The 25,389-nt window shown below is 35.6% G+C and overlaps 1 protein-coding gene across 2 annotated transcripts in view; it reads left to right on the forward strand.

The window, feature by feature from the left end:
- LOC106138774 (transcription factor egl-13) overlaps positions 1-25,389 on the forward strand; it is a 237,794-nt gene that overhangs the window by 207,033 nt on the left and 5,372 nt on the right. For both annotated transcript variants that reach the window (XM_060950361.1, XM_060950362.1), the window contains exons 4-5: positions 18,072-18,242; positions 22,352-22,574. In XM_060950361.1, coding sequence (XP_060806344.1) covers positions 18,072-18,242; positions 22,352-22,574 — 394 coding nt within the window. The remainder of the gene's footprint in view (positions 1-18,071; positions 18,243-22,351; positions 22,575-25,389) is intronic.

The raw sequence follows: 25,389 nt of genomic DNA on the forward strand, positions 1-25,389 counted from the left end.
TAAATTCGTCCAACAATACCAAAACTTAGGTTTGAGCGGGTGTAAAATATAAAATTTCATAAAAAGATTTTAATTATCTATTTAAATATCTATCAAGATTTTGATATTGTTGATCGCTCAATTTGAAATCAAATAAGAATGGCACTGCTGACTCTACCCTTGCGCACTTCGGCGCGGCAATTTTTCTCTAATTAAAATTATTCCGATTGTCGTTTGGTATGAAGCCGCTCGTTTGTTGCCGACGCGTGCCATCTGAAGCCTCCTTGTGCTTTTTAGTACCCGTGTTTACCATTCGGGTCAAACTTGGGAAGTATAATAGCTCAAAGTCATGTTTTTATTTCTGTGATGAGGTTTCGTGGTTTATTTCTATCATTTAATGTTTATCTAAACCTAACACGTTACATTAATTCAGTTGACTTGTGTAAAGCACTGATAAAGTGTATTTCTGATGAATTTGATGATAACTGGCAGTTTCTACTTGGCCAAGATAATATTAAAAGAGATGATTTTTATGAGATAACATAAGTAATGTATTTTGCTGAAAATATGTGTTCCAAAATGTATACTCCAGACGTTTCCAAAAAATATGTACAAAAACATAAGCAAGCATTTGCTTTCAGCGCTTATCTGTTCAAAGTTTCTTCCAACACATTAGCTGACGGAAATTTTACGCATATTGTACGTGTGCGGCAGACCACGCGTCAAAAAAAAATCAGAGATAACCATAGACTAATCGTGCCGGAATGACGTTGCAGTGTTGCTAATGACGCAAAAATCCTGCTATCTAACCGCGATGACGTAGAGGGAGACAAAATGCTTGTTAAAAAAAATAGGGGCACAGATAGCTCTTTATGGCAATCGTGTGGAGATCGGACGTCGCTGGTTTGATTTTTCTCACGTGGGGGTGCTAGATGCCAGTTTAATTGGGATTGATGATGCTTGATTCACAATTGTTTGTATTGATGAGTGGCACAATGCACTTGATGGAGCCGTAGTGGTTTAAGTAGAGGCGGGAGCAGATGAAAAGAAAAATGATGCAATAACTATCGGGATATTTTGATTAATTTTTTAGCAATGGAAAATAAAGGAGGTAGTAGGGTACTTAAGTAGGCGCTGAATTTTATTATCCACTAATGTGAAGGTAGTTTCACTTTATTTGTATATTAACAAACTATCACAGAGTTAGTTACTAACCTCTTAACTAAGTATTAACAATAATTAACTAGTCTCGTGCAGTAATCACGCCTAACATAGCACTTAATGCCTCAACTATAATAACCTCTGCCACAAAGAAGATTAAGCGTAATAATCCCGCCGCAGTTTCATAATCAGCAGATCTTTTGTCTTTGTCCTGCAGCTCAATAACGAACATAAGAGCGGGATGGAAGACTACAGTGTTTATTACTAAGGGGCTTAAAATCGGCATCATCAACTGTATTAGCCGATTCCATTAAACAAGCACCCCAAAACAGGGGCAAAAGCTAACAGAAAACGTCTTTGTTTAAACAGATAAAATCTCTTTGACAATTTGTGCTTATTCAAATAAGGCATCCCCTAATACATAATGGCTTAATATTGTGAATCATAATGTTCCTCCCCGGGTTTATTCAGGTACTTTGTTTAATTAGACTTATGTACAGGAGGAATTATACGGTCTTGTCAAAGGTATGTTTTACGACCCGACTGAAATTTCCTTGATTATGTTATTATGAGTCTTGCTTAAATTATTAACAAACGGTAATCTTTACATAAAATAGAAAATATTTTCCTTTGTTGTAATAATTTCATTAACTTATGTAATGGTACCAAATAATTATTAAATTTCTATTTAATGACAACGGTCGATATACTTATTATAGTTCTTAAAACAACTGGCCGAAGTAAAAAAACTGATCTTCTGAATTTAAACAATTTTATATATTTTTGCTCAAAATTAAAAAAAATCCATACATACTTAGGATTGCAAATATACATACAAGACAGGCAAAGACAATGATTTATATTTTCAAATCGTTTGACACTGACACCAGAGTTTTTCAGCTTCGCGGTTGCGCAAATGGAAAGAATCGGCTCAACTGCAAACAACGCCCACCCCGACCGCTTTGAGAACGCCAAATGTAATCTGTTTTGTTAATTTTAAACGTCTCGTTTCGCTGTTTTCATCTAAACCGACAAGAAGGAATAGTTAAGTTCTGTTTACTTTTGTTGTTTCCGATTTAATCATCCATTATTTGTTTTTGTCGCTCTTAATTTCTGTTTCAATCAAGTTTTCACAAGGAGCTTTTTTTCCTAATTAAGCAAGAATTTTGCTTGGAATTTGCGGAATATTTTAATTGTAGCAAATTGATTAATAAGACCATTTATCTTTTTGATGTTTCAAAGATTGCGTTAAAATAGTATTTGCCTCATCCGTATGCGTGAAATATTCAGAAATTATCTTTATGTTAATAAATTAAGCATTGACACCTCTAAGTGTTCAATATTGTGGTATCGGCAGTTCATTAAATATTTACATTTGAAATTTATAATTCGTTTCCATATTTTATAATTATCTCTGTAATTTAGCTTTTTTTCTGATAATGTATCGTTATATGTCAAATAACTTACGCCATGTTCATGTATTCAAATAAATGTTTACATTCTAACAAATTCTATGTTTAAAATTGTAACTGATTGTCTGTTGACATTTCTCTGCTTGTTTTGAATTTAAGACGTTCATTTAACTTGGGCCTCTGATGTCTCCGTATCTCCATCTTTCGTCTGTGAATCGAATTGGAAGGGTGGGGATCAAAATAAAATAGAGACTTTATTAGCGTTCGGTACATAATCGCTCGGGAATCAAAGGCGTTCGGAATTCGAATTCTGACGTTGATTGTACCGATAAGCCGCTTCAGCAAATTAGGCAAGCGTGTTTATTTGTTTTGTATTCAGCCAGTAACATGAATTTATTTATTTGGCGCGTGTATGGAAATGAGAATAAAAATATTGCTATATTATTGACATCATTGTAGATACACTCATGATAATCATATGCATTTCACCTTACTACCTGCTAATGCTACTAATGCTAATAGAACTGCTGTTGAAACTGTGTCATATACTATCTATTCATATGTCCATCAGAAATTCTAAACCAGTTAATACTGTTTTGAATACAAAATACTGTTGTATAAAGTAGGTACTCTTGTTTCGCCTTGTTTTTAAAATCAATAATTTCCTTAAAATCACTCCACCCCCCTGTTCCCATGCGTATGGGGAGAGTATCTTAATGATTAAAAGGGTCCTATTGAAATTTCGCTGACCACTTGCATAATTATTGTATACGAAGTCTATCAAAGAATCTTCGTTTTTGTTCGCTGTCGGATCAAGAAAAATTAAATTGGATTTTTTTTAGAATATTTTTCACTTTGATCTTCTCGGGTAATGACGTGTTGTCTTTGAAATTGTATCTTGTCGTGATTTTGATTATTTTCGGCTTGTTTAATGGAATTGAGGATATTGTCCCGGCTTTATAGGTATTACGAATTCACTGGAACGCAGAGAACTGACAAAGCACTTCTCAATATTACAGGATGTGTACGGTTAGCAAATTCATTTTTATGTTGTAAAAATTATTGGGCGTTGAATTGTTTTGATATAGATGATTTGATTGATGATACCAAGTCAGAAACAATAAGAAGGATTAGAAGTAAAGCACTAAAAACCAGAATGGTTTAACCAACGTATGAAACATTCGCAAAGAAGCCAGGTGTGTTTGAATGATTTATTTGCTATCTCTACCTGATGTCAAACCTTGAAGCCAATAACTGAGAATTTGATGTGGGGTAACGCCGAGACACAGAGAATGTGGTAAACACTCACGAGTAACGATCAACAAAGCATCTTTAAAAAATTATTGATGTCGTTTTGGTTACTATAATAACCTTCCATACTTCTAGTGAATTAAAAGGTACCGGAAGGACGTGATAATTTGGATTGATGTTACTCTGGCGGAGTTATCTAGGCAGATACCAATTGTTTCCACATAACCATGATGATTAAGGGAGGGGCTTATAAACTTAGCAATTTTTTGGCAATAGATTTGATTAACTTTTTTTAAACAAAATTTTCCATTTTGCTAACATGTCCCCCTTAATCGCCTTTGACAACATCCATGCAAAAGATATAGAGTGGTTCTATTCTAAAGTGCTGGAAACCACACGGCACATGTTATATGTACCTATGTGTGTATATTTTTAAAGTAAGTATGAATTATTTTGATGACCGTACATCACCTATCATCCGCAAAACGGTCAGCGAAATGGCGCCACTGACCAAACATAAAGCGAACATTACCTTTGTCAAATATATCTCGCATTTGCTTACCGTTGGAATTGTTCGCGTTGTATGTAGGTATATGGTAAAATTTTGATATAAAATTAAATTATTTTATCGTCATAAATTCAACCCTTTAGGTTAACAATGCGAGTGACTTGTTGGTTATTGTCACAACTTTGAAATTTTATTGATTTTAATAAGATAAATGACGAATAAACGCTCAAAAAAACATAAGTATCTAAAATTTTCAAAAAACTTCCTCTCTCTGCAATATTTACCAACTTACTGTTAGAACACGGGCCTTAGCCATATTGCTTGGCGATTTTTTAAAACACGAGTTAGAAATAATACCTCCGTCCGTAGCTACTTCCAATAATGAAAATGCAAATAACTCCCCCCTCCACAAATAGAAAATTTTCGCAGAACCAAAGTATTGATGAGATACAATGGTCGACCATCGTAAAGTTGAACGGAAGAATCGGGATTGAAAACTTTCATAGCATCAAGAATGCACCTTACCGCGTCTAAAATAGAGTTAGTAATGGTTCATCAGAATCCAACGGCTACATCAAAGGCGTGAACTCAGGATGTGAGATTGAAATTCCTGATCTGACTAGTAATAAACTCAGTCCAGCTTAAAAGAGATATTAAAGAACTAATAAAGAAAACGAAGATGTTATTAAAATCCGAACGGACGGAAGAAAGGGTATTTTTTAAAATGACACCGGCCATTTTGTTTCAATATCTTGTCTCTGGTTCGGCGACAAATCTGGCTGTTTATTGGTATTTAAATTCGTTGTTGGCGGGAAATAATCAGTGTCCGTTTTGCGTAGGGCTGTCAACACTAAATTAATAATATGGCCCGCGAAATTAATTTTCTCTTTCACATGAATGCTTTCTGTAACATTAAAATAATTAATGTTTAGAATATATTTGTACTATACATACCTACTACAGGTGACCTAATGTTTGACAGTTCCAAAATTGATATTTAAACTCAGTCAATCTTAAAATAATCGGTTTTCTTTCACCAAGCGGATTCTAGATATAAAATTGTTACAAATTATCCAATCCAGTGCTCATCTGTTGAATAGACAAAGGCCACTGTTTAAAAACTATTTGGATCGTGGATCTGTTTAACATTGAGCAGCATTCGGTGTTTGTTATTTTATAAAGTGCCCAGTTGGAACATATATTGTGATACCGTCAGTGGCTACATTATAAAGACCGCTCTGTTTACATTAAAGGCAAGTGCTACTTTTATTCCGAAGACTATTCTTGAACTTTTTAGTATTCCGTGATTGTATTGGAGTAAATATTTATATTTGGTTGTTATGCAGTATCTTCTTGCGGCTGGAGAGTAAGTATGCATCTAAGAATTACTTTACGGGATGATAATACTAACTTCCGATTTTTTTTCCAGTTTTGGTAAATTGATTGTGTCATAAAAATTACTGTTTCAAAACTTTGATTTGAATTATGTTTCAACAGGCCTATTCTAATTTATATGATCCTAGTTTACGCCCACGACTGCGTCCCCGTAAAATATCGTTGGAATTTCCGTTCGCGTGGAAATTTCGGCATAACCTCTTAGTTCAGCCCTTAAGTAAGTATATTCTATACATACTTACAACTTTCAGCACGAGTTTTTTCTACGTATATACCTACATTAGTTGTATTTGTCAAGTAATAAAAATCTGTACCTAACATAAGCAATCTTTGAATTATGTGTCTATTTATTCTTAGATCCAGAAATACAATGACAAATGTTCAATTAAAGTGTTAAAGAGAGAGATTAACACACATTCGGTTCTATAATTGTATTTAGTCGCATCTAGACAGACGTCACGTTTTGTCTATGACGTCTGTAGCCGTTTGACACATAAGAATACATTAAATATTATTAGACGTAAATTAAGAGACATTGAAATCTTTCTCTCATAGTAGGTACGTGTCCTTCTACATAAGTAATATTATTGTTTCGAACTCCCGGTGGTTCCCGGCGCCAATAGAAAAAAGAATAGTACCATCCCATCTTTTTCCCATGGATGTCGTAAAAGGCGACTAAGGGATAGGCTTATAAACTTGAAATTCTTCTTTTTGAATCACAACAAACAAAAGCGGGAAAGGCTGCTGGGTGTGATAGAGTGTCGGTCGAGATGCTTAAAGCAGGAAAAGGCGTAGTAGCTAGTCAGTTGTACTGCCTTTTCAATTTGTGTTGGAGAAGCGGCCGAGTACCAAAAGATTGGTGTAAGGCTGTTATCGTGCCACTTTACAAAGGAAAAGGGTCACAGCTGGACTGCAAAAATTATCGTGGTATAAGCCTGCTTAGCGTCGTCGGCAAATTGTATGCTAAGGTATTGATTAATAGAGTCAGGAATGAAACTGATGACAAAATATGGGATGCTCAAGCGGGATTTCGAAAGGGAATGGGATGTACTGATCAGGTCTTTTCCTTGCGGTGCATAGCCGAAAAGTTTTTGGCCAAGAGTCAAAAAGTCTATTGCACATTCGTAGATCTGGAAAAGGCCTATGACAGAGTTGAGAGGAATGAATTGTGGTCAGCACTTTCTATGCATGGGGTGAGCAGTCTCTTAATACGAGCACTGAAATCCTTATATGAGGATTCGAGTGCTTGTGTCAGGATAAACGGAGCGCACACTGAGTGGTTTAAGATTGAGAAAGGCGTTAGGCAAGGATGTGTTGCGTCACCGTGGCTGTTCAACCTATTTATGGATAGCTGCTTGACAGATTTGAAAGAGTCTAAAAGTGGATTAAGGATGAATGAGTTACTCGTCAAATGTCTGCTCTATGCCGACGATCAGGTTATACTGGCGTCATCAGCGGAGGAGTTACAGGAGATGGTAAACTGTATGCATGAAGCTTTAAAAGAGAAAGGAATGAAAGTGAACGTAAGTAAAACTAAAACACTGGTTTTTGAAATGGAGAAAGAAATGACAGCATGTAATATTTTGATTGGAGGAGAAAGAGTGGAGCAAGTGAAAGAGTTTGTATATCTAGGATCAAAGTTTACATCAGATGGCAAGTATGATAGTGATATTGAAAGGAGAGTGAACGCGGGGAACATGGTGAATGGAGCTTTGCATGCCTTTATGAGCAGTCAGAAACTATCCAAAAAGGCTCGACTGGCTGTGCACAGGGGCGTGTTGGTCCCGACATTAATGTATGGGAGTGAAAGTTGGGTATGGCAAAAGAAGCATGAAAGCAGAATAAATGCAGTGGAAATGAGAGCGTTAAGGAGTATGATGGGTGTGAAATTGAGTGACAGGATAAGGAACAGCGTGATAAGGGAATGTTGTGATGTGAAAGAAGATGTAGTTACAGGAATAGAAAAGGGTATGTTAAGATGGTTCGGTCATGTGGAGAGGATGAATGAAAGCAGGTTGACTAAGCAGATATACAAGGAGAGTGTGGAGGGAAGGGTCGGAGTGGGAAGACCTAGACGAACGTATCTTGATCAAATTAAGGACGTCCTGGTAAAGGGTCAGGTCAAAAGTACCCGAAACCGCCGAGCTTGTATGAAGAGAGTTATGAATGTGGACGAAGCGAAAGAAGTATGCAGAGATCGTGGCAAGTGGAAAGAGGTAGTCTCTGCCTACCCCTCCGGGAAAGAGGCGTGATTTTATGTATGTATGTATGTATGAATCACAACTCTATCATTCAGCCAAACAGCTGAACGTGGCCTATTTTATCAGTCATTTCAAGACTGTTGGCTCTATCTACCCCGTAAGGGATAGACGTGATTATATGTATGTATAGTATCGTTGGGTTAAAATCTCGTAACTTTATCTGCGTAATCTGTCCTGTTTTAAAACTTTTTTTAAAGTAGCAGTACGCCAACCGTCTTTATTAATTCAAAGTAATCCTTTGGTAGCATTACTATTCTCTATTTTATTCCAATTAATGCGAAATTAATGCGAAATTCTGCTACAAAAAAAAACACTGGCCACAGATCATACGAGTATCTTCTTTAAATTTGTTCGTATTTTTCATTTTATATTTTTTTTATAATCTCACAAAAAAAATTCATTACATTTAAAACAAAACGCGATAAATCAGCAGTCAGTTATTGATGCGTGTCCATCTTCACACCACTCCGCCTTTACTTTGTTTATCAAAACAGTGCGATGGCAGCGACGATGGAGATTCAAAATCGTTTCAAAAAAAGAAGCTTAAAATGTAAATTTGATTAGCAAGAAAACTATTTCAAATATATATTTTTTCCGTTAATCGATCCGTCTTTACAAAGGATACATACAGAGTAGAAAAAAGGTAGGAGAAGTAAAGAGATTTCTGAAGTTATTGTTTTTTTCTTTTATTAATAAGAAATAGAATTACAATTGTTTCTCATCTTTTTAGTTTTCATCAACTTGCAATAGTCCATTAGTCGTTTATAGATCAATTAATTTTGTGTAATAAACATCAGTTAAGAGGTTATAAAATTTTGTAACAATTTTCAGAATAGCAATTTCATATGATATGACTGGACAGGGCAAATATACACGCAGTTTTAAAAGTTGTTTAGATAAATCTTTAGATCAAAGAATTTTGATATCACAGAACGCTTAATAGTATTAATTCTTGACCGTTTAATGGTTTTATGTAATAGGTCCGAGCAAAAAGAAAAGTATCAAATTGAAACAAAACATGACAATAAAAATACAATTTTACCTACGTTGGTCAGAGTCAAATCAAAAACCCTAAATGAGCTTGTTTTGCTAACTTTCCAGAAAAGTAAAAGAACAACACAAAAATAGCAGCAAATGGTGAGATGTAAGATCTGCCTATCCCTCCCTGGATGAGACGTAATCATTTATTTTTAAATATTTCTAACAGACGTGGCAGACATTTATATTATATTTACATTATTAGCTAAGAAATATGATAAACTTTGAAGCCAACCATAAATAACTGCGTCTCCACATTTCAGCAAACCTTCCGCAACACATTGGCCCAACGTTTGGCGCCAACATCCAACACTGGCCACAAAGCGTCCTCCAACATTGCTCGGGTGCATCCTCATTACAGACGTTCACGTCTCGTTACCCGCAACTCGCTTTTACCCGGATACCCCGCATTTTACCCGGGTTTTACCCCGGATACCCGCTTGTTACCATCCGGCCGGTTAGCTCGAGTCTCCTCCAATTATATCCAGTAAGAACCGGTTCAACTGAATGTAACTTTAATTTTTCGGATCCTTGAAGGTTTTAGAAACTTCTGTTGCATCGCAATGCGGATTTTGATAAAAGTATAAGGCTAGTTTACTTCATTAAGAAGAAAAATATTTATTGGAATTTTATTATAAAAAATTATATAAAAATTTATTAGCAGGAATTATCCTTGACTTGACATACCTACGTATTTAAATAGGCAAAATCTCATTTCAGTAATGTTTTAATATGATTTGCGTGTCAATACTGCCAATGGTCTGAAAACTGAAGACTGAATGTAAAATTTGGGAAGGAATAGTGAAGGGGGTAACTGGGAAAGCGCAAAGATGAGAGAGAAAATAATATTACAATAATGGCATTTTCTCACTATAAATGCACACTTGTACTCCCACTTCTGGATCGTGGTCGGACCTTAGTATAGAAATCTATACAAGACTTTATTGGTAGGCCCGAAAATGATTATAAAACTACTTAGTTTTAATGTAACTACTTAGTCATATTGATCTGGCCCGCAGCGTACTCGTATTAATATATTTTATAATTATTTTTATCAATATTATGCCACAGCAACACGTGGCTAGGAGAACTGTGATATTATAAGAAAATAATGTGACAATCCCTATAGTTTTCGAAAAACACTGTTATTTCTTATTCCCGTGGGATTAAAGGCCGGTCCATTAGGCACAAAAGACAGGTGTGGCGCGTGTGCCTTAAGCTTTATTAATCTTTTCTTCTGTGGCTTCGCACTTTGATGACGTCGGCTTTGTGGCGTGTTAAGAGGGGGGAGGGGGGGATTATTTCGCAATAAGAGAAAACTTCTAATAATTTGTAATTATAGTTTATCATTCCGAGTAGAAGCATTAAACTGGTTAGGTTATTTACCTTTAGTTGAGTAGGTACAGGGGTACTATAATATTATCACTAAACCTATTGGGACATGCACACGATTACAACAACTTTGTTTCGTTTCTACATTTCTTTTTGTGAATATTTATGGCGATCGCGATTTTTGCTCATCTTCTAGCTGTATTGTGTGTTTTAATAAAATTAATAAATAATTCATGCGAAAATTATCTGAACACAGTATATTCGCCTTTTTTTCTAGATATTCACTTTGAAGCAAATCCTTGGGCTCGCTGATGAGAATTTAGAATACGAAAGTTAATTTAGCTGTTCAGCATTCACAGCTACATATAAGTACTCATCAGCCGAAGTTCGTGAAATTTGAATACTTTTACTCGGGCGAAGTCGCAAGTAACAACTAGTGTAAATATATATGTTATCCCAAACTTCACCTTCTTTCAAAAGCAATCCAATTTTACTCGCTAAGGTTTTCTTAAAAATGAATCGCTTGAATGCAAAATAACGATAGCCTTCACGAAGACCGATTGCAAAAGATGGCCTTTTATCACCACACCGTGAGGATATTGTGGACATGACATTTCAATTCATCTATAAGTTTAAAAGAGAATACTGGATCTGATCTTATTTGCGACATATAAGTTGTTCGTGTAATTAGACTGTTGGCTCTGTCTACCCCGGATATAGACGTGATTATATGTATGTGTAGTTGGGGAACTATAATACGATTTTAACGACATTCCCACGAGGACACTAATGAGCGGGATATGTTGTCTCACATAGGCTTTAATTGAATAAGTGTTCATCCCGGCAGAAAATACTGTTTTTGCCCAAGAGATTTTGCGACAAGCCAAGTCGCGAGCAGATCCTATTTACAACGAACTTTATATAGCTGAGATCCCTCTAAATTCCTCGCATTTCCACTGGCTAGCAGAAAACAAAAATAAACAGGAGTGGGCAAGGAATAAAAGAAAATTCAAGTGGGAAGAGCAACGTAAGGGGCAAGACGGGGGAGGGGAGGGAGCCGTTTGAGCGCGTCCCGAGGGATTCGGAGTCCTTTGTTTATATCTTGATATGCTTTGATACTTGAAGTTTCTCAATTCTATGAGGGTATAATCATTTCTGCCCTGGTAACTTTTGTGTATTTTAAGCATGTAATAATTACTAGCTGCTGCTTGCGGATTTTTATGCGTGGAAGAGTTTATTTTTTACTACAGTGATCTTGTTGAAGTGAATTGTACCGACATACTGAGCGAATGATTGTATGGTGAAGATTAATTTATATAGAATTGAAAATACAGTATCTTAACATAGCTAGCTGCTTCTCTACTTGCGTAGATTGTAAAAATCAATCAAGGGAAAGGTTTATGAATCATTCATATATTTTCATTCATATCTTAAATTCTAACAGACTGTTGCACTTTCTGAATTTGAATCCATGATAAAACCATCCACTTACCATAGCCTTTGAGAATTGAGTCTATTTTTCCGTAACATATAAAGCCATATATAATATTAGGTATGTGAGTGTGTTTAGTTATAAGACCATAATATAGTGAATTGTTCCCCAAAGATTCCTTAATTTGTAAACGTGTTTCAGATTATGTCCTTACCTCCCTTCCGAAGGCCGGATGTCTAAAACTGCTTTGTTATAACTAACACATAAAAAAACTTGTCTAAAACGGTAGCCCTATGATGTGGAGATACTAATTCATGATTTATTTACCATTTTCCTTTGAAATGTTGCGTCGTTGTTAAGCGGTGGATTATTAGAAGCAACTTCACTTTTTAGTTGGTATATTTTTCTATATTTGGATAATGTCATCGTGTTTTTCGTTAAATCTATTGGAATGTTAAAGGTTCAGTTTTTTCTTACAACTTTAATGTGTTAAGAATATCCATTTAAAATTTGCATTTAATTATAATTTTTAAACTACAATGCAAATATTTTAAATAAGCAATAAAGTAAAATATGCATGCAGTGTAATGCATTAAATGTGGGATTAAATGTATAAACTCGTAGTTCCAAATTTTATTTGATATAGCAATTATTATTATATCACTGGCTATCAACAAATAGTTCCAAATTCAAAATAAACATCCATGTCAAATAGTCGAATAGGAGCTAATCACTATAAAGTGGGCAACCCAATCGTGTCATTCGCGCGAATGTTGGCACCCCTGCGGTTTCTATATTAGCAGAGATTTTCGTCAACCGCCGGGCGGCACGTGCCGATCTCAAATTCTTTTTTTGAATAGGTAAGTAGGTACTACCTACTTATTTTTCTTGTCACGTTGATAAAAAGAAAATTTTATATTATTTTAGAGTTGTTCTTTTTTTTGTGTATGAATTCTTTTTATGTTTGTATTTAGAGACAATTAGAAAAAAATAATAGAATGAGAAGAAATAAAGATAAGTATGTATGCACTCGACATAGTTACGAAGTAAGTATTGTTAATATTTCATTATGAAAAACATAATGAACAATCATCTTAATACGAGTTGATATCTCCACACACCGTTGCACCCTTATCTCCGTTAAATCATAACAAACAGAAAAAAAAGATGGCGGTTCGCAAAATGCATAATCACTGCACCGATGGCAAGATACGATCGACGGATTGCAACTCACGGCCCATCACAATAAGTGGATAAAAACCTTGATAACTGAACCCCTGGGGCCCGGTGAAGCGACAAGTTGTACGATCTGTTTGACAGAATAATTGGCCGTCGAAATGTTTTCGCAAACAAACATATTGTTGTCAGTCTTGCTTCGTCACAAGTGTGATTTTTGTAGACAGATAAATTACTTATAGAAATATGTAAAGAAATTTGTACCTACCTGTCTTCCTCAACCTTTCGCCAATTTGAATTAAATAGTAGGACAAGTTTAATATGCAATTTTTTTAAACATGATATTGACCCCTGATATAGCAACAAATCGCTTGATTAGTTTGATATTTTATTATATGAAATGTCTTATCTTATTGTGGTCTAAGGACATTTTCATTTTTTAAGATCGTTTTATTATATCAAAACAGTTTATACTCAAGAACTTAACCGTTTATTATGACTCTCCCTTTTTATCACACACTTACATACAATAAAATCACGCCTTTTCCTAGGCAGAGACTACATCTTTTCACTAGCCACGATCTCTGCATACTACGTAACTCTCTTCATGCAAGCTCGGCGGTTTCGGGTACTCTTGACCTGACTATTTACCTTTTTTTATCACAAAAACAATATTTAATGTTAAATCTGAGTGTCATATCATAAAACAGTAAGAGAACAGTAAGAGTTTTTTAGATACTCATACTTAGATGTTAATTTCCACCTGTTAATTTTACAGTGAATCTAAGTAGTCAACACTAAACGGATCGCTCAAACTAACGGATTTATCGGTTGATGGATCCGCAGGTCAAGTCGGGCAAAAACTAGTTATGTTATTGCAACTCAGCGATGTAATAATTAATTCAAAGCATTATTGTGCAATGTGTTGTCGATATTAAAACGCATTTAAACCGAAACAACGAAATATATGGAGTTGTCTTTCTTTAGTTAAAGGACACATTTCAATTATTATCTTCTGTTAGTTGATTGGTCTTTCATACATTCTGGTCCAAATAAACATAGCTCTTCGCCAAGAAATTATAAGTCGGAAGAAAAAACTGTGATTAGTTATATTTTTCTTTTATTTATGTAAGTTTAGTTACGTAAGTATCTATTATATAAAAGCTAACAAAATAAAAACACAATTCACCAATCGTGCTTAATAAAGTAAATTATTACATTGTAAAAGTATCGATTTCAGAATAACACAGTTTTTACCTTACTTCTCAAAAGCATTCAATAACAGTTTTTAATAATTTGAAATAATAATAAATTACACACTACTCTACTACTTTAATTTCCAGGGCTATACATTAGCGATTCATTCTGATATGTCATCGCACAGTAATACCCTTTGTGGCAGCCCTGTCTGCCGATTGTACTCCCTTTTTGTAATACATTATTCAAATTATCACCACTTTACATCTACACTTACAGTTTTTTAATGGGTAATGGATTAAATGATGATATAAAAAAACATGTTAGGGCGGGATAGTCCGATTTGTAGCCCAAAATGAGCAATAGATTTTTATTGGATTTTTGAACTAGTTATAAACAAGGCCGAATAGAGAATATATTTGTACAATATGAAAGATGAGATTTAGTTTCGGTAAAATATATTAATTTAGTTTAAAAGTACTATTTTATAAGAGCCGTGTGGTTCCCGGCACTTAAAAAAAGGTTACTTAGGGCAACGCAATCTCGTTTCCATGGATGTCGTAAAAGGCGACTAAGGGATAGGCTTATAAACTTGGGATAATTTTTTAGGTGGTTTTTTGAATCTCAATTCTATCATTAAGCCAAAAAGGTGAACGTGGCCTATCAGTCTTTTCAAGACTGTTGGCTCTGTTATTATGTATAAATGCATTTTGCTCTGATTTCACGAGATTAACCTATAAGAACTAATTCATTAAAAGTTTTTAGTACATCTATCATTCTTTTGATAAATAAGTAGTTACTTAAAGTTACATTAGTTATTTTAATTTTGTTTCCGTTTACACTTCTCATAATGCATAAAATCACAAAATTATTACGAAGGCGTCAGATCAACTCGATGATATGGCTGACCGACCGTGATATAAGGTGCAGTAAAATAAGAGAAAACAACACGTCTCACGACCCTGATGTTATAAAAAATCTGAATTACTCTTTTTACAGCTACAGATTTGTCACCAATCACAACAGTCATAAAATACAAATTTTATATAAAAATTTTAAACCTTATATGTGTAAGAATGGTCCAATATGGTGTTGGTACCCGTGAGCCGTGTGGTAAGCCGTGTGGTTAAGAAAAAGACCACTCGGCTCCACTTCCACTTTTTCTCATAGTTGCCGTAAAAGGCCAAGGTCTTTAAGTCATACAGCTGAGCGTTGCGTTTCAGTCTTTTCAAGACTGTTGGCTCCGTCTATCCCGCATGGGATATAGACGAGATATTATGGGTGTTTGTTAACAGGGTCACTGAAGTCGGAAGATAGTTTTTATGGACACAAAATGACTTGATTTAAAGGTATTCCAGATCATAAATGCGAACCCAGGAATAACGCTTACGGTACTCAAACATCAGGAAAATAGTGATGGTAAGCCATTAATCATCATCTCCTTTGCACTTCATCACCCACCGTGTTGATCAAATGTTGTTTTATACGTTGTCCTATAATATTCCGGGTATTTGAAACGGTGTTACTACCAAGACTAAAATGTCTTAACATAAATTAAAACATTAACTGACCACATACAAATATTTTCCTTTTAATTTCTAACAGCGCCCACTTCTTCACGAACATGAGCGGGAACACTGTTTATTACTTAATAATTTGAATATTACTCAAATCCCAAATCTATGACCAGAATAATCTATCCAGAATGAGGACGTGCCCAGTTGACAGTAAATATTATGATTTCACCCAAGATCTTGCATCTCTTACGTCAATGTGACGTCTGTTTCATTACACCACTGTCGCATTTTCGCCTAATCTTTTCATAATTCTTCAATCTTAAATCCACTAGTTAAGAGTTAAAATCGTCTGTTTGTACAGCATTTGATATCGGCGCCGGCTTTATAAATTATGTCATGGTATGTCCGGTCGTCATTTCTGATCTCTTTGTCTAATCTACATATTCTTTGGGTTTTTGATGTCAAATATCCCATGCTTTTTATGTATATTAATCGCCGGAATCAGGAATTGAGAGTATTTTGATGATAGCTTAACCTAGATCTACAATGGCTTATTTAATTTCATTTTTGTCAGTTCCGAAGTTAAACATAATTCGAGTTCTGGTTAGTTTAAGTGCCAAGGATGAACTGACAGATGAAGCATGTTCCTGGCTATTTATACTATCCAACATATTTATTGATCGGTCATCGGCGCGTGCGCAGCGTGTCGTCGCCAAATCACACCCAACTGTTTCTATTGGCACAGTCTCCATTGTCGCAAGATAACCGTTCCATCATTCCTGTACCTCATCGGCCATTTCCATGTTCAGATGGCTGACCCACCTGCGATACAACAATAAATTGTTACATAGCAGCTGGTGTCTTCTATCAAAAATCACATTTTTACATCATCTTTAACATTAATAATGCTATCAAAACACGGTTGAAATGCCAAAACGACGGTCGGCTGTAAAATATAAGCACCAATTGCTAGGACATCTCTGCAGAGCTATTAAATAAAAGTCTTTTTACATTAGATAAATCGCGTACGTTATTCGGGAACATCTGTCCCTTGCCGATTACGCCCATACATTATGCTCAGTTTGTTGTTTTTAATAAAAAGTTTAATCCGTTCGGTTATGACGGCAATTTGTCAGGCCGATGGAAAAACTTGGTCGTTTAGCGGTAGCGCGGCGGTATGGGGTATACCTATAACAGCACGTTTTTTTATTCATTCCGCGATTATGTCACGCTTATTTATGTGTTCGCTTTTGTCTTCCATTAGCGCTTTTTCTTTTTCATCTCCGCCGTTCGTGATTCACTTAAATACTTCACTGTCAACCGCACATTTGTGCAATAATGAAATTTTAAAACGATCTCTTTTCATATTTGCATCGAAACGGATTCGTTCGTCCGGAAACTTGTCTCATCGAGTTGTTTCGGTTTCATCACCTTATAACGTCTTATTCTCGACAACCATTAACAATTCAATAAGGTCTTAATGAAGAACTGATAAAATGTATATAGCAGGCATTCGTCATGTGTTAGGAGTAATTAATCGGTATCGTTTTTTGAGGAATTTGCTTTATTGTAGCTGAGATATAGTGAGTGTTCGGCGCGTTAATTTGTGGGCAATATTGAGATGTTTTCTCTTGCAGTTGAAACTTGAATGTGCAATAAACCTGTTTTATGTATAAGACTGCTTGTTTTTCGATCTTCACTTATTAATTTTTTTGATTCTAAGTACTAAGTCAATATAGATCAACGTAAGTAATTCAGAAGTGTGAATATCTATCATTTCAATAAGTAATTGGTTCGTTTTTTGAACATTTATTATTACAGTACCTATAACAGTAATGGTGGGAAATTTTAGCCTTAAATCTTTACGGTATTTCTGATAAATATGAATTGACGATAAACGTGAATTAATAGTAAACAAATATTTTATCCGGTTGCCATCACCCTTCATGAATAGGACACCTGTGTCTGTATAAGTAGGTACTAATTAAAGCCTGGGTGGGCTTCAGCCCTTATTTTTACATAAATAAGCATAATTGCTATTGATGTTAATTTTGTTTATTCTCGTAATTCGCACAACTTATTGCAACTATAAACATCAATATCGATGCAGAACTATAAAGTCGATATTGTACGATAATTACTTTTGCCCTGCGAGTAGGTACTTACACGTATGTGATACAATTCAAGGTGTTGCTATCTTTTGTCTAAATTGGAAAAAGTATTTGAAACAAGTAAGCGTAGTATTCGAATATAATATTATAAAGAAACAATTTTTATATTTAATTAAATGCAAAAAATTGTTTTTGCATGATGTAATACCATCGTTCTGACTTGTATTAATCCTCAAAATAAACATTTAACTCCCATACATTTTTTTACCTGTATAGATTTTCTAACAACTCTCTCTTCCAGAACCTGGGCAACGTCACCGCGGAGCTGGAACTCCAAAGGCTGCAGCAGGAGCATCTCCGGAGACAGGAGCTGGTGCGGCGTGGACAACACGGGCTGTACCCTGGGCCTCCCCTGGCCCTGCTCCCCCTGCTGGAACAGATGAGACCACAGCCTCCACAGGCACCTCAAAATGTAAGTGTTTGAGGAATCTTGACAACAATTTAATGTATGAAGGTCTACTACCTATTTATCAATTACATTTAATTAAAAATAGAAATGGTTCTTATTAGTAACCAATGGTATATGTATTATATATAGTAGAGGGAGGGTGAAATCCGACTAAACACATAAAGATAAAATAATCATAGTTCTCTTGACCATAAAATACATGTGATCTAACAATATACAAATCAATTTTAATTATTACACAATCCTTAAAATAAATCTTTCATCATTGTTACCATTTTTACGTGGCCTTTCAGCCTTTTCAAGACTGTTGGCTTTGTCTGCCACACAAGGGATAAAAACTGACTATATCTTACCATTTTAGTGTTATATTGATATTATGTGTTATATTGATTTAGTGTTATATTGAATTTGAAGATTTAGAGGAAATGAGCGATATTGAAGATGGATGGAAGGAATTTAAAGAAAGAATTGTGAAAGTAGCTGTTGAAGTGTGTGGTGTAAGTAGAAGAAGGAAAGGAAAAAATCACAAAAATGCGTGGATGAGTAAAGATGTGCAAGAACTTGTGCGATTAAAGAAGAAAGCATGGCTGGATTTGTTAGCAGCAAAAGCTAACTTAAGAATGCAAGAGGTTATAGATGAAGATGTGAATGAAGCACGTAAGGAATATAAGAAAATGAAAGATTTGGTTAAGAAAGCTGTGATTAGAAAGAAAGAAGAGTATAAAGAGGATTTTGATAAAAGGCTATCAGAAGACTTTCAGTCAAATCTGAAAGTATTCTGGAAATCCGTAAGGTCAGCCCGAGGAAATACTATAACCAGAGAGCTGACTAGGATCAGATGCCAGGATGGTAGCGTTGTGAAAGGAGAAGAATGTGTACTAAAGATATGGAAGGACTATTTTGAAAGTTTATTTGAAAAAAAGGAAGGAAATAAGAAAGATTTCTGCTATAGCGAAGAAAAAGAGAATGAGATGGAAGGCGAAATTGAAATGTTCGAAATTGTGGAAGCACTTAAGAGTATGAAAGCGGGAAAGGCTGCTGGGTGTGATAGAGTGTCGGTCGAGATGCTTAAAGCAGGAAAAGGCGTAGTAGCTAGTCAGTTGTACTGCCTTTTCAATTTGTGTTGGAGAAGCGGCCGAGTACCAAAAGATTGGTGTAAGGCTGTTATCGTGCCACTTTACAAAGGAAAAGGGTCACAGCTGGACTGCAAAAATTATCGTGGTATAAGCCTGCTTAGCGTCGTCGGCAAATTGTATGCTAAGGTATTGATTAATAGAGTCAGGAATGAAACTGATGACAAAATATGGGATGCTCAAGCGGGATTTCGAAAGGGAATGGGATGTACTGATCAGGTCTTTTCCTTGCGGTGCATAGCCGAAAAGTTTTTGGCCAAGAGTCAAAAAGTCTATTGCACATTCGTAGATCTGGAAAAGGCCTATGACAGAGTTGAGAGGAATGAATTGTGGTCAGCACTTTCTATGCATGGGGTGAGCAGTCTCTTAATACGAGCACTGAAATCCTTATATGAGGATTCGAGTGCTTGTGTCAGGATAAACGAAGCGCACACTGAGTGGTTTAAGATTGAGAAAGGCGTTAGGCAAGGATGTGTTGCGTCACCGTGGCTGTTCAACCTATTTATGGATAGCTGTTTGACAGATTTGAAAGAGTCTAAAAGTGGATTAAGGATGAATGAGTTACTCGTCAAATGTCTGCTCTATGCCGACGATCAGGTTATACTGGCGTCATCAGCGGAGGAGTTACAGGAGATGGTAAACTGTATGCATGAAGCTTTAAAAGAGAAAGGAATGAAAGTGAACGTAAGTAAAACTAAAACACTGGTTTTTGAAATGGAGAAAGAAATGACAGCATGTAATATTTTGATTGGAGGAGAAAAAGTGGAGCAAGTGAAAGAGTTTGTATATCTAGGATCAAAGTTTACATCAGATGGCAAGTATGATAGTGATATTGAAAGGAGAGTGAACGCGGGGAACATGGTGAATGGAGCTTTGCATGCCTTTATGAGCAGTCAGAAACTATCCAAAAAGGCTCGACTGGCTGTGCACAGGGGCGTGTTGGTCCCGACATTAATGTATGGGAGTGAAAGTTGGGTATGGCAAAAGAAGCATGAAAGCAGAATAAATGCAGTGGAAATGAGAGCGTTAAGGAGTATGATGGGTGTGAAATTGAGTGACAGGATAAGGAACAGCGTGATAAGGGAATGTTGTGATGTGAAAGAAGATGTAGTTACAGGAATAGAAAAGGGTATGTTAAGATGGTTCGGTCATGTGGAGAGGATGAATGAAAGCAGGTTGACTAAGCAGATATACAAGGAGAGTGTGGAGGGAAAGGTCGGAGTGGGAAGACCTAGACGAACGTATCTTGATCAAATTAAGGACGTCCTGGTAAAGGGTCAGGTCAAAAGTACCCGAAACCGCCGAGCTTGTATGAAGAGAGTTATGAATGTGGACGAAGCGAAAGAAGTATGCAGAGATCGTGGCAAGTGGAAAGAGGTAGTCTCTGCCTACCCCTCCGGGAAAGAGGCGTGATTTTATGTATGTATGTATGTATGTATTGATATTATGCTTGGTGCCTAAATGTTATTCTTGTTATTTTTCGTCAAAGCAGCTGCAAGACTATTCGCATTAATTTAACAAAAATCACTAACACATTTAAATAATCTCCACCACCGCTGTATGTCTTCTTTCTATAAACAATAAATTATTATTTCGGAGAGAAGCACCCCCATCTCTTTCTAACGTGTTAAATTTAGTTGTGTTTGAAAGAGATAGTGGCGTATGTTATTGACAAATTGGCTTGGCAAGCGAACGATTATCATATAATACGTCAGGAATCCTAATATTACGTAAGAATTTAAAACAAATAATTTATAATGAACGGCCCTGTCTGGATTTGTGGTCTCGAGGTTAAGTAGACATTTATTTATTTACACGTGTGAAGAATTTGGTTTGGAAATGATAGAAAAGTCATTTAGATGACATTTAATCATAATTTCTGGTATTTTCCCGGTATCGCCTCTTCCTAGGAAGACCCCTCTCTCATTACAAATCTAACGATTATAATTAATTCATTTATATAATCATGTCTATATCCCTTGCGAAGTAAACCGAGCCAGCAGTCTTGAAAGACTATTGTTTAATTGTTAGGCTTAACAATAAAATTGAAATTCAAATAATGATAGATTGCTAGCTCATCACCTAAAAGAAGATCCTAAGTTAATAGACTATCCCTTAGTCGATTATCCCTATTAGAAACTGCAATGGTCTCACATTCAATTGTCTTGGCTTTCTCGCGATGATTTCCCTCACCATTAATTAAACAGGTTGCTAGACCATCATCTACAATATAATGGGGGATTCCCCCGTTGCTCATAAATGCATTCGATACTATTGCTTTTACTCAACTATCGATAACCCTAGACGTTCTCAATATTAATTGACATTACATATTTATAAACTGTACTTACCTGCCCAAAACACGGTCTATAGAAGCGTTTAAAAACGAAAGTTGTCTAATTGCCCTAACCAAACCAGTGTTATATAAAATTATAATTAGATGCGCACACTACATCATCCAGTTTTTGAGTTAACGTTTCATTTCACGTTAAATTGTGGCAATTTCCTCTCTAAAGAGTTACATCATTTGTATTTGTTGTTGTAGAAATAACATTGATTGCTTCACTCTTATGTGTGTATTATATCTTTAATTCATATTATATATAAAGCGGTTTCTAGCAAGTACTATTATCTAAGTATCTAGTTATTGGTCTTCTTCTTCTTCTTCCTGGCTATTGTCCCGATTCCATCTACAGCATTCTGGAGATAAATCCCTTAAGTGAGTCAGGTTTCTACACGAAGCGAATTCCATCTAACCTCCGCAACCATTGCAGGGGATCCTAACCCGTATTGGATCATGGTTACACATCCAGTTGCCTGCATATAAAGGTTACCTCACGATGATTAGTCATTGGTACATAGTTGATGTAGGATTTGAAACTGTGTTTTATGCGATTTTTAACCAGGCACCTTACATACGTTTGCTGATCTTTTTCAGTATAAGAATATAGTCTTCAATAACCTCATTTCTTTCCCCAGGTCCCAAGCCAATGGCCAGCGACGGCGCAGCTAGCCCAACTGACGGCCAGCGCGCGATCTTCACCACCCCAGGACCCCGACGCACCCCTCAACCTCAGCAAGCAGCGATCCCCCTCCCCCCAGCAATCTATGATGCTCCCCCGGTTCGTGCCATACCCCCCAATGGATGAAAGCCCCCAGTACAGCATGCAGAAGGAAGAGGATTACAACTCAGCTTGCAATAGTATGTGTTAACCTTTTTGAAGAGAGTTACGATTATGAATGTAGGTAGTTGAAGCGTAATATATGTAGGTAGTCTCTGACTATTCCTCTAGCGTGATTTTATGTATGTAGGTATGTGTAATTTCTTGGGTTGTGGATGTTGATGATATTCTGGTTCTCCCTTCCTTACTTCCTTCCTCTGTCAAGTTTGGGGTGCGCCTCTGACTATGATGACCTTGGATGTTTAGGCCCTTGTACGCTTCGAAAGATAAATTTCTTCCTCTAGAAAGTCTTATTCGAGTGTACCTAACCAAAGTCTATTTGTACTAACTACTAAGGGTTTATTTGAATCAGCCACAATGACTAAATTGTTAAATAACGTATTTTGTATAGACGACAATGATGAAAGCCTTCCTGAGACAGAAAACGCTTTTCAGCACTAGTTAGATGGTAGTTTAGTTAAAAACCTCAAATACCAAGAACATTTTACTAGTTTGTCACTCTCAAAATATATAGGAGATGAGGCGTATCATCGCGATACGAAAATGACGTCCGTCGGAATTAACCGGCTAAATTATGTAAAGATCCAGGTGATACGGCGACCCACTTGGCAGTGATAGTTTTTTTATTTCGTCTCGTTGCCAAAGTTCATAATGTTATAGTTATAATGGGAAGATAGCATTCGATCAAATTTACGAGGCTCAAAGAGCTTAAGAATGTTATTTTTTCTAAATTTATTGAAAATGACAGAAAATCTGAATTCAATTATTGTAAATACTTATTATCTGTAGATGTCTTTTGTTGCCGTATATCAAACTAAAATTAATAAAAAATGTCAATGACCGACAAAAGCACAAATGTCATCGTATCTACCTTATTGCTTATTTTCTGGTAGACATTGAAAATGACAAGCAACGACAGTAAAGTTTACACATATTTTTTTTTACATAAGCCGTTAATAAAAACACTAATTGACTGAATTAGTAGGATCTACTCTAATCACCAGAAGTAGTAAATAAGTATAAATTCATAAACTCATACAAGTGTTATCGCAAGTCAAGATATTTAACAGGAAAATGACCAAGACAATGACTAAACATATTATCATATAAATTACCTCTCGACTGACACACATGGAAGAACAATAAGAAAACTGGTCCAGTGGTTACCGAGTCCATGACACGGATTTCTCTATTTAGTGTTTCTTTGACGATAATTTTTATGTTATCTAATTGTATATGAATGCTAGCTAAATTATGTTAAATTAAATTTTTATTATAAGAACTTAATTCATGTACAAGTTAATAGTACTCACTAAGAAACGTTAATAAAGGTTAACATACATACATATGATCACGTCTATATCCTTATGGTAAAAGCTGCACTAGGTGAATGTGGCTTTTCCCTTAGTCACTTTTACGATATCCATGCTTAATTAATATTATAAAGTGCCGGTGTACCACGCCACACACATGGTAAAGAACTTTAAGCAAATGTAATTAGCTATGAAGATGTCTGGTGGTTCCAATGATTCACTGACGATTGAGATTATTCACCTATAGATTCCACGAACAGACAGCTTGAAATTCACTCTAGTAGGTATTGTGACGTGGAAAGACGTCACGCAGACGTAAGTTCCAAAAATATGGCGCGGCTGCTTTTCCGTTTGATCAATTATTTTCCATTTCGGCTTATTTTCTTCTCCATAGAAGTCCCGTTTTTTGACAAGAAAAAGGAAATATATCAATAGTACCATATATTCAGTTTTACAATGACTTTCACAAATATTGCAATGTAAATTGGACCAGTCACGGAAAATCATACTTTAAATTTTATTTTGCAATAAAAAATATGGAGCTAGGAAATTTGTAAGAAACTTCTATGTCAGAGATCAAATCCACAAAATCAGGCCTTTGAGAGAAAAGAAGATAGAAGAGATATCCTGGTGGGGAATGACAATCATTGTAAATGTGTAATATCTTACGAAATATCAACTCGAATAAACAAGCCGGAGTGTTAGATAAATAGTTGGTTACACGAGAAATGCTAAAATTAAGAAACGCCCCGTGTAGCCGCCAAACATTATGATGTTTCCAATTTAATTGCAAAATATAATTTATTCTGAGCGTAAAACAGATTTTGCCGGTAAAATATTGAGTGCAATATGCAATTTACATCCGATGTAATTTTAACAATGTCTATTTAAAGTTTAGTGTCACTGATCTAATAATTTTTCGTGTGATCTGAATTTATTTAGAATGTTTCAACATAATTGTTTGTGTAAGTGGGTGTATGTATGTAGTCACAATACCTAAGAGCTGCCTTAAAGTTTGTAGGACTCCCAAGATCTGTTGTTGACTTGAATATTATTATGAATTTTAGTGTAGTAGTAGTTGCAAACTTTGGATGAAATTAATTTTGAATTTATACTATCGGAGCACTGACAATATTTGTAAATGATTTAATAAATACTAAATTGTACATACATACATATCACGTCTATATACCTTGCGGGGTAGACAGAGCCACAAGTCTTGAAAAGACTGAAAGGCCACGTTCAGCTGTTTGGCTGAATTGAATTTGAATTGAGATTCAAATAATGACAGGTTGCTAGCCCATCGCCTACACGAAGAATCCCAAGTTTATTAGCCAATCTCTTAGTCGCCTTTTACGACATCCGTGGGAAAAAGATGGAGTAGTCCTATTCTTTTTTCTATTGGTGCCGGGAACCACACGGCACTAAATTGTAACTAAACGTAATACTGAAAAATTTAAAAATTTAAGTAACACGTAAGCACATGATGATCAAAATTCTTATTAAGATCTGAAAAATACAG

The sequence above is a fragment of the Amyelois transitella genome, chromosome 21 (genome assembly GCF_032362555.1).
Source record: "Amyelois transitella isolate CPQ chromosome 21, ilAmyTran1.1, whole genome shotgun sequence".
In the NCBI taxonomy this organism is placed as follows: Eukaryota; Metazoa; Arthropoda; class Insecta; order Lepidoptera; family Pyralidae; genus Amyelois; species Amyelois transitella.